The 10,587-nt window shown below is 23.4% G+C and overlaps 2 protein-coding genes across 2 annotated transcripts; both read right to left on the bottom strand.

Annotated features, from left to right (window-relative positions):
* Positions 1-408: 408 nt before the first annotated feature.
* On the bottom strand, positions 409-3,546 carry LOC129606708 (cytochrome P450 4e3-like). Its single transcript, XM_055517193.1, has 8 exons — positions 3,281-3,546; positions 2,334-2,443; positions 1,926-2,275; positions 1,721-1,847; positions 1,486-1,668; positions 1,317-1,385; positions 1,015-1,189; positions 409-960 (listed from the first exon to the last, which is right to left on the bottom strand). Exons 1-8 carry the CDS (start codon positions 3,432-3,434, stop codon positions 581-583), a joined length of 1,548 nt encoding a protein of 515 aa, XP_055373168.1. The 5' UTR covers positions 3,435-3,546; the 3' UTR covers positions 409-580.
* A 3,582-nt stretch (positions 3,547-7,128) lies between these two features.
* LOC129606709 (cytochrome P450 4e2-like) lies at positions 7,129-9,902 on the bottom strand. Its single transcript, XM_055517194.1, has 8 exons — positions 9,874-9,902; positions 8,968-9,077; positions 8,540-8,889; positions 8,341-8,467; positions 8,098-8,274; positions 7,937-8,005; positions 7,655-7,829; positions 7,129-7,598 (listed from the first exon to the last, which is right to left on the bottom strand). Exons 2-8 carry the CDS (start codon positions 9,058-9,060, stop codon positions 7,219-7,221), a joined length of 1,371 nt encoding a protein of 456 aa, XP_055373169.1. The 5' UTR covers positions 9,061-9,077; positions 9,874-9,902; the 3' UTR covers positions 7,129-7,218.
* Positions 9,903-10,587: the final 685 nt, after the last annotated feature.

Here is a 10,587-nt window from a genome sequence, read left to right on the forward strand (position 1 = left end):
AAAACTTAGGAACCTGCAAAATTTTTTATTTTAACAAGCCTTATACAGTTTTTTAAAACTGTGTTCTAAATCATTCTTAGTTAAGTAGCTAAGGTATGTATTTATACTTACGCTATTGACTATAACAAAAAAATAACTAAAACAACAATAAATAGCGCTACAATTTTATGCATCTATAGATCAGGTCTATTTTTATACGCAGGTAGGTACCTACTACCAATAAATGCAAATTATATTACAAAATTAAATGTGTTAAATTCAAATTGCTAATACAACAATCTTAATAATGATCAATAAATTAAAAGTTATAACAGATCAAAGACCGTATTCATTAACAGGTGTTATTATTAATTAACCTCACTAGAAAAATACATTCTACATAAAAAAACAGTTATATTAAGTTATTATTAAAATTTTATAAAAAATTATTTATTGATTATGAAAAGAAAATAAAATATCTGTAAATAACTAAATAAAATATTTTTTTGTGATACCTATAAATAAATGAATGAGTAAAAATCAATTATACAAAGAATTATTAAATTGCTTGTGCAGTAAACTTTCGTTATTTTTATATTTTTTAACGATTTTCTAATCTAATTTGAACACCATATTCAGCTTTAAGGGTCAAAACGCTTGCTAAAACTGGATCATAATCAAATTTACCCAAATTTTCATAATTTCCATTGACATTTAAACATTCGTCATTTGGTGGTAAAATTATAAAATTTCTCACAATATGTGAAACAATTGATTTCATTTCTAGCATTGCAAACTTTTGTCCAATACAATTTCTTGGCCCAGCACTAAATGGTACATATTCAAATGGATTTGTTTTCTCCCGGTCACTATTAAATCGTTCTGGATCAAATTTATATGGATCAGGAAAGTATTCTTTCTTGTATCCCATCGCAAAAACAAATAATAATAATGTTGAGCCCGCCGGTATTATATTTCCATCTGCATTATAATAATAATAATTAAATAATAGAATTAAAAAACAAATTAAGTTACTCATATTAACGGTCTCATTAGTTTTTCTACCAATCAAAGGTACACTGGGATAAAGCCTTTGAGCTTCTTTAATAACCATCTCTAAATATTTCATACCTTGTACATCTTGATAGGACGGATCAATATTTTTAAGCTCATTTCCAAAAAGTAGTTTTTGTTCCTCATAAACTTTTTGCTTTCAAAATAAAATAATGTTTTAAAAAAACTAATTATAAATACATATAAAAGTAAAATAATAATAAAGGTTAGGTATATGAAAAATACAAGAAAACTAATTAAAATAACTAGAATTAATTTTTTACTTGAATTTCGGGATGTCTTGAGAGTAAATAAATTGTAAAGGTAATTCCAGAAGTTGTCGTATCGTGACCCTGCAATAAATTATGATAAATCCGCATTGTTACAAATATGTTTTTTAATATTTAAATCTTTAAATTGCCGAATTATAGATAATATAGATTAATAATATACCTCAAACATAAATGTTTGAACCTCTTCATAAATTTCTTCATTTGTTAGGGGTTTATCATCTATCGTTGATGTTAATAATGTATCTAAAAATACTTGTTTCCTTTTGCCAATTGTGTCAGAAGAATCTAAATTTTCTTCAGTACTTGAATTTTCTTCTAGTAAAATTCGTCTTTTTTCAATTACCTAAAATTTAAATTATTATTTATTTTATTATTGATATAATAAAAATATTTACATCCATTGAAAACGCTCTTAAAATATTTAATGCGTTTTTTTGCATTGAAGACTCTTTATATAAATGAAATAACATTGGAATTTGCATAAAAGGATTGAATATACGATTTTGGACGACGTAACATAAGCTGTAATTAGTATACTTTAATTAAAAATATTTAACACCATATTGAATTATTCAATTTAGCATATTGTAATATACTTACTCTTGAAAAGATTTTACAACTTGAGAATTATTATTTTCTAAAGCATTTATTGCTGTTCCCATTGCTGTTTCACAAATTACATCTAAAGTTGTATAATGAATTTTATCTTGAATATCAAATATTTCTTTTGTTGCAGCTTTCAATTTTAAATTATCAACAAATTTTTTTGATCTCTCCTTTATAACATCATGAAAATCAATCAAAATTTTAAAATGAAATGATGGTGTAATCATTTTACGATGTTTAAACCATTTTATACCAGTACTAGTTAATAAACCTTGTCCTAACCATGGATGTAGTAATTTATATGCATTAGCTTTATCAATAAGTGTATTACTGGATAAAATAAACTTTAAATTCATTATATATTATTATATTAAAAATAATAATAAATAATTTATTATTTACCTCTATGTCCTTTGCATCTGATACAATTATAAAAGGATTTCTGCCTACCCAAACTCGAAAAAGTTCATGATTATATTCATGCCAAAATTTTAAAAATGAGCTCAAGTATGCTAAAATTATAATTAATTTAATATTCTATTAGAATAAATTATATTTTATATTAAATATTATAAGTAAAGAATATTTTTTTTTAACGTTGTGCTTATCACATTTATTTTTTATTGCAAGATTCATATAAAAATATTTCAAGTAATCTAAATTTTGTTGTTTGTAGTCTATCAAATGTGTGTACGTTATGTCTATATGTATAAACACTCCTTCGTGTAATTATTCATTCAATTTCATATAATAGCTTTTCTTTATAATATACTATACTTATAGCATTTGAAGTCTTTCCTCGTTTCTCTCATTAAAATATTATAAAATATACAAAAATATTATAATTTACATTAAATAGTTGCAATAAGAATTTTAATTATCTATTTTGAATTTTATTGATTTTTAAGCTTAAATAAGCAAGGTGAAATTTAATAATCTAATATACTTAAAGATAATAAAACACACGCTATATATTTATATAATACATAAAATATTTTCATTTTAATTTATAATACATTATACATACATATAATGTTTGTGTAATGCAAGTAACTTACTTATATCCAAATGATCTCATTTTAAATAAATTTACAATGTCTTCAATCGTAGAAATTTTGAATTCTAAATCAAAATTTATGATATTAAATGAAATTTTATTTGCATAATATTTCTGTGTTATTGAAAACTTATTTTGAAAAATTTTAATTACCAAATTTATTAAAATTTATTAGCGTGATCAAAATCAAAAATATTATAATATTTAATTAAAATTTATTAGCGTGATCAAAATTAAAAATATTATAATATTAAGTTATTATATATTATAATTTTTCTTTTAATTTTCTTACCAACTGGATTTAATCCTAGTTGATGAGTATTTCCTATAATTGGTATTGGTGTAGGACCCGGAAACTTTTCTATATATTTCCATTGTATATGATATTTATATAAACAATATGTTGTTATAAATATTATTAAAAATGTTATAAGAAATACAAGCATTATTCGAAGAAAATAAATTACAAAAATTCGAAATACAAAATATTTGAATTAAAAAAAAATGAAAATTAATTCTTCCGTTCACTCTTGAACACGTCTTATCGTAACGATGTTCTTTTACTTACTGTCAATGACCGGTTTAAAAATATATAATTTTATACAATACTCGTGAGCAATAAATATTTTAAATTGTAATGATCGAAAATAATATTATGAATGGAAATCTGTGTGAATAAGAATAAAATAAAAACATAAACATGTCAGGATCTCAATAATATAGCCATTGATTAACATTGAATTCTTTCGTTCTCATTTTTAATTATTATTCTCTTTGTGATTTTTATTTAAATTTTCATTCTCTTTTTACTCTCAGCCGAAGAAAAAAATAAAAATATAATAAAATTTTTCGATTGTTTTTAAAATTTAAAACCAGCTTCTTCTCTCAGTTATTCTATGCTCTTAGTACTATTTAATTAGCGATTATGTTATAGTATTTCAAGTGCAATAGAGAGAAAAGGGTCACCATACTACAGAAAAGAGAAAAATCTTATAATTAATATTTTTTATAAAAATTTACGTTGATTATATTATTAAGCTTTAAAAAACATTTGAGCTTTTTCTGTAGGTGCGATGCAATAAAACGCTGTCATTTTGATTTTTTTTAAATTTGATCGATGTATATATTGTACGTATTTAACTTTACAATCCCGAACGATATTCAAGTTGAGTGTAAAAGGAAAGGTATAAGTATAATGTATAATATTATGCATAAAATTTTCAGAATCATACTGGATATATAAGAAAAACTAAAAATATAATTGAGAGTAGTTGAAATAGTTTACTACCAAAAAGTTGATACAATATGGCATCCCAATTCGAAAAACTAAAAAAAACAAAAGAGAAAAAGAGAAAAAAATACTAGATTTGTATACAACAATACAACTGAAAAAAACCAGTTGCATACAGTGTCTCATATACATATACATATATATACATACGTATGTATATCTATTGCATAAACATAAATTCTATAGAACAAAAAATTTAAGTTACAATAAAAACTTTTGGGGAGACTCGTTTTAATTATGTATGTACACATATTTTTACAAATTCGCAAAAAAAAAAAAAAAAATTGAACAACTCAACAAAAATAGTATCAAAAAATTTTTTCGATTTTCATTTTTCTGCTCAAATTCTATCATTTTCATTAGATTAAATAGAGAATTATGAAGTTCATTCGAATATGTCGTAGTTTTCACTATATCCCGTTTAATTACAGCGTTGAAAATATTCCCTTGGCTATTCCTAATGAAATAAGGAACCTAAGTGTTATTTATGATAACCGCTTATCATACAATAAACATATCGATTGTATGATGTCAAAGGCACTTTTACTATACTGGGTTTTACAAAAAGAAATTCATTCGAATTTTCTGATTCGTACACATTAAAAATGCTTTATCTTTTTTTGGTAAGATCAAAATTATGGAGTGCTAGTGTACGAATTGAGTCAGTTTAAAACATATTTTATTAGAGGTGTCGCAAATTCGATTGAAGATGCGGTCTTTCTTCCCTTTAAGATAGATAAATGTATGTTTTTATAAATTTCGAAAGTTTTGTTTTTAAAAGAAAGTAGGCAAGTGCAAATTAAATGCTCTAATTTGTTAAGTATAATTTCGATTCATTTGTTTTGCCATTTTAGCAAGGCCTAATAATGATTTCGTTACAAATGAGATGTATATAGATCAAACTATGCTTTTTTTACACTAAGTGTAAATTGAAAAATATTAATTAGTGTATTTAATACAATTTTGGATTTTAATTATTCATGAATCACATTTAAGAATGAAGTTGAAAAATTATTTTATGTAGTTTATAGCTATAAGTAAGTTGTATTTTTAGTTTTAAGTGAAAAATTTCTGTAAGGGTCATGCCTATAGTAGGAAATAAATAATAAATGACAACTTCTTTGAACCTGTAAATGAAGCCATAAATTTTGAATATTTAAAATTAAAATTAAAAAGAAAAACTTTTAAAAACATAAAATGCGAGTTGCAACATTTTTCTCGTTATACGTTATTTAGTAATTATGCCTGTGTAAATTATTACAAATTTTAATATGCATAATTGTTATAAAGCCCGATCAGCTGAGAATTTTAAAACTATATACACATATGAATGATTGATAATTTGAGATTTCACATATGCATGTACATACATATAAGTATAAATATTAAAAAAATTGATAAGCCAACTGCTAAAGTATCAAGTATTTTACTAAACTATTCAAGTGAATTGATTGAAAAAGTTTTTAAATGATTTTTCTAATTTTTATATACATAGGTATGTATGCACTTAAATATACGCATGTATGTGTTTACCATGTGTACTCTATATACTACATAAAAATTACAAAAATATAAGGTTAAAAAAAACTTATATGAATAACATTTATTAGTTTTTTTCAGTAGATAATACTAAGCTATTTAAGATAGTATATGGTTATAGCCAAAGTTATTTAAGATTTTACTTAGTCTCGTGCTAGCAAATATATAATTTACAATCAAAATATTGTACTTGTAAGGAAAATCAAGATTGTACAGTAATTATTATTTAGATAAATAAAATAATATTGGAATTTACTCTTGATAAGGAAATAAAAAAAAGTAAGTACATGCATACATACATGCATACGTATTTATAATTTATATTAACATAAATTTTATATAAATTTTCCAATAAACATGCGTATGTACTCGTAATAATCGCGATCGAACGAATAGATTCAATGTTTTGTGATTCTCATTGCTAAACAAGTCTATAAAATTATTAATAATATTTCTTAAAATTTTTTGTTATACGTTCTCATTACATAACTATTTCATTGCATGTTATTTTTAATTATATATTACGTACTTAAATGAAAAATAATAATAAAAAAACGTTTAAAACAAAGTATTTTTTTTTTTTTGCAAATCACTGTAAAAAACTTAATAAATTGTGTTTTAAGTGCTTTTTTTTTGTGACAATAGAAAATACTTATTATTAAACTTGTCGAAGAAAATATAGGACTTGCGTTATTTTTTTTAATACTTCCAATGAATTCGAGAAACATTTGCTTATTTCCACACGAATGACTGTTTAAAAGAACTTGTTCACTCTTTAAGATAGAAAGGTACAATTTTATACACAACCGTATATTTATTTGAAATATAAAATATTTCTCTGGAAGGGAATTTTTTGTTTACATCTTCAAAAAGTTGTAGCCCATGATAGCCTTAAAAATTGAATATGTTTTTAATTTATTCAATAAAACTCAGAAATTTTCTTCACCTAACAAAAATTTTTTTTACTCAAATTTTTAATATCGCTTTTATGTTAGGTGTGAGAGTCTACAATTTTATCAGTTTCGAGACAATTATATAATAATAAGTGCCTAATTTTATTCAAAATTTTTAAAAGGGAAATGTCCTAATTTACAAACCATAAAATCGATTTGTATTTATTTTCTTATACATTTTGCTGTCATGAAGGTTACAGTACAAATTTTTGTGTTAAAATTTCATTTTGTGCGCAATCTAATTTATATTGTAGTAATTTCTCTAAACCTATAACTGAATCATAATACATATGTGATTTCAGTTCGTAATAAAACAAGTTCTAAAATAACAAAAAATTTTGATTTTTGAGTCGAACATTTTAAATTTTTATTTTTAAAACAAAATTTTAATATTTTAAAGTACATAAACGTTTTATATTTTTTTAATAAAAAATTTTTTTTTTCTTTTTAACGATTTTCCAATTTAATTTTTAAACCGTATTCAGCTTTAAGGGTTAAAACCACTGCCAAAACTGGGTCATAATCAAATTTTCCCAAATTTTCATAATCTCCATTAACTTTTAAACATTCATCACTTGGTGGTAAAATTTTAAAATTTCTTACAACATGTGAGACAATTGATTTCATTTCTAGCATGGCAAATTTTTGACCAATACAATTTCTTGGACCAGCACTAAATGGTACATATTCAAATGGATTTGCCTTTTCTCGATCAATACTAAATCTTTCTGGATCAAATTTATACGGGTCAGGAAAATATTTCTCATTATATCCCATTGCAAAAAGGAATAATGATAAAGCTGTATTTTTTGGTATGATTTTTCCATCTAATTAATGAAAAATAAATTAAGCATTAAATTAATTTTAGATTTAATCAGCTTACTTAATTCAATAGTTTCAGTTGTTTCTCGTGCAATTAATGGTACACTAGGATATAATCGTTGACATTCTTTAATAACCATATCCAAATATTTCATGTTCTGTATATCCTGATAAGATGGATCGAAATTTTTAAGGTCATCGCCAAAGAGTGATTTTTGTTCTTCATAAACTTTTTTCTATAACAATCAAAATTGCATATAAGTGTTATGGAAATATTTTCAAAATAAAAATATATTTGGGAAAAATAAGGGGAAGTGAATATTTGAATAAATTTTGTTCAAACCTGGATTTCGGGATGTCTTGATAAAAGAAAAATTGCGAATGTAATTCCCGAAGAAGTTGTGTCATGCCCCTTTAAAAAATAAATATTTAAAAAAATTATAAAACACATTAATTGGTAGGCCATTATATTTAAATTAACTATTATTTTATACCCAACTTTACCTCAAACATAAAGGTTTGAACTTCTTCAAATATTTCTTGATTCGTTAGCGGTTTTCCATCAATAGTAGATGTCAATAAAGTATCCAAAAATACTTGTTTCTTTTTACCAATACCATCCGAATTAGTGTTTCCATTTGCTTCCTCACTCATAATTAGATTTCGGCGCTTTTCTATAACCTGAAAAAAAAAAACAATCATATAAACTTTAATGTTTCATTTTCTTAATTTAAAATATAATCTTACATCCATTGAAAAAGATTTCAATATCTTCAATGCTTTTTCTTGCATTCCATGCTCTTTATATAAACGGAATAATATTGGATTACCCATAAATGGACTAAATGTTCGATTTTCTATAACATAACATAAACTGAAAATCAATAATATAAAATTTTTAACATAAATGTTTCAAGAAAGTTTTAAATTGTCATTTTCAACTTACTCTTGAAAGGCTCTTACAACTTCTGAATTATTATTTTCTAATGCATTTATTGCTGTTCCCATTGCTGTTTCACAAATAACATCTAATGTTGTATAATGTACTTTTTCTTGTATATCAAAAATTTCTTTTGTATCAGCTTTTAATTTTAAATGTTTAACAAATATTTTTGACCTTTCTTTCATTATATCGTGAAAATCGACTAAAATTTTAAAATGAAATGATGGTGTAATCATTTTACGATGTTTGAACCATTTAACGCCATTGGCTGTTAATAAGCCTTCACCTAACCATGGATGTAAAAGTTCATATGTAGAGGCTTTTTGTAATAATGTGTTACTTGACAGAACAACCTAAAAAATTGTATGTAATAAAGAAATTTGGTTTTTGAATATTTTTCTTTTGTGTTTTGTATAAAATATGTAATTTACTTCAACTTCTTTAGGATCTGAAATAACTATATAAGGCTGATTTCCAATCCAAATACGAAAAGTCTCATGATTATATTTAGAATTGTATTTCATAAATGAACTTAAGTATTCTAAAAAGATAAAAAAATTTTACATGTTATCAATAAATTAATGTTATATTTGTAAATATGTAATTTCTAAATTTTTTTTAAGCAGAATTAAATCGCTTCTTTTTCATAAATTTTATGATCCGCAGATAAATTAAAATTGCATTCCAATAATTAAAATTAAATTAAAAATAATTAAAAATAAAACTCTTTAGGAGTGTGATTTTTAACTTAATATTTAATTATGCAGTAATATAATATTGCATAAAATTAGGCGAACGTATCAAACACATAAAGAAAATTTTATACTTTATAATTATGAATAATATTTTAGAGTATTTCTTCAATATTTATTTAAATAAATCAATTCTCTTAATTCAGTAAAATTCTGTTAATCTTTAAATTGAACCTTATATACATACATACGTATTAAAGAATGATTTGTTATAATATCAATACTTAATGAAATTAAGTTTTGACCCTTACATTAATTAATGAATCGGTAAGCGAATAAAGGGGTTAACTTACATTTGCATCTTAAGACTTTTTTTAATTAACAAATTGTAAAAATATTAATTTTTTTGTTACTAAACTCCTCTATGTGCCCTGTCAATCTTGTCTTCTATTAAGTTTCTAGCTATAAGAGTAATCACAGTTGAAAATATATGAAATTTAATGAGGTTCTATCCGAGCAGTTCGATTTTCTTCAAAATGTTAGTTAAGCCCTTTGTCCATTTACCACTTTTTTAATTATTAATTACTTTAAATAAACTCAATTTTTAAAATTATAAAAAGTAATATGATCGAAAAATTAAATTACAATTAAATGTTACTTTTATTTAACATTATTAATATTAATATTAAATATTACTAAAAGATTTTCAAGAAAATTTTATTTCAAAGACATTGTTCGTTTAAATACACAACGTCATGGTAAAAAATAAAATTTAAATGATTTTAAAATTCTAATCATAAGTTTTCTAATCGAAAGCTTTTTGTGATTATCGTGTAATATGGTACGTCTTAGATATGTAAATAGGAAGGTAAATAATTATGAGATAGAATGAGAATTTATTTGTTTTTTTTATTTGGAAAAGTGGTAATAATGAGCTTGTCAAAAGAATACAAAAATTCTAAATTTTATTATATTTATTTTTTTTTTACTTTGATAATTTGATTGTTTGATTAAATTTAATTTGATTGTTCTTTTATATCGTCTATCTCTCAGATTTACAATTAATTCGAAAATCTAGTTTTGAGAAACTTTATAAGATTGTTATTAAATAAAAGTTACTGTTTACATATACCACAAAATCTGGGAGGGTAGGGGGTCGTGCAAAATTTTAAAAAATTTTCAATTTTTTGACAAGGTAGGGGGTCGTGCAAAATTTTAAAAAAATTTCAATTTTTTGACAAGGTAGGGGGTCGTGCAAAATTTTAAAAAAATTTCAATTTTTTGACAAGGTAGGGGGTCGTGCAAAATTTTAAAAAATTTTCAATTTTTTGACAAGGTAGGGGGTCGTGCAAAATTTTA

The sequence above is a fragment of the Condylostylus longicornis genome, unplaced genomic scaffold, assembly GCF_029603195.1.
Source record: "Condylostylus longicornis isolate FDR11 unplaced genomic scaffold, ASM2960319v2 ptg000020l, whole genome shotgun sequence".
In the NCBI taxonomy this organism is placed as follows: Eukaryota; Metazoa; Arthropoda; class Insecta; order Diptera; family Dolichopodidae; genus Condylostylus; species Condylostylus longicornis.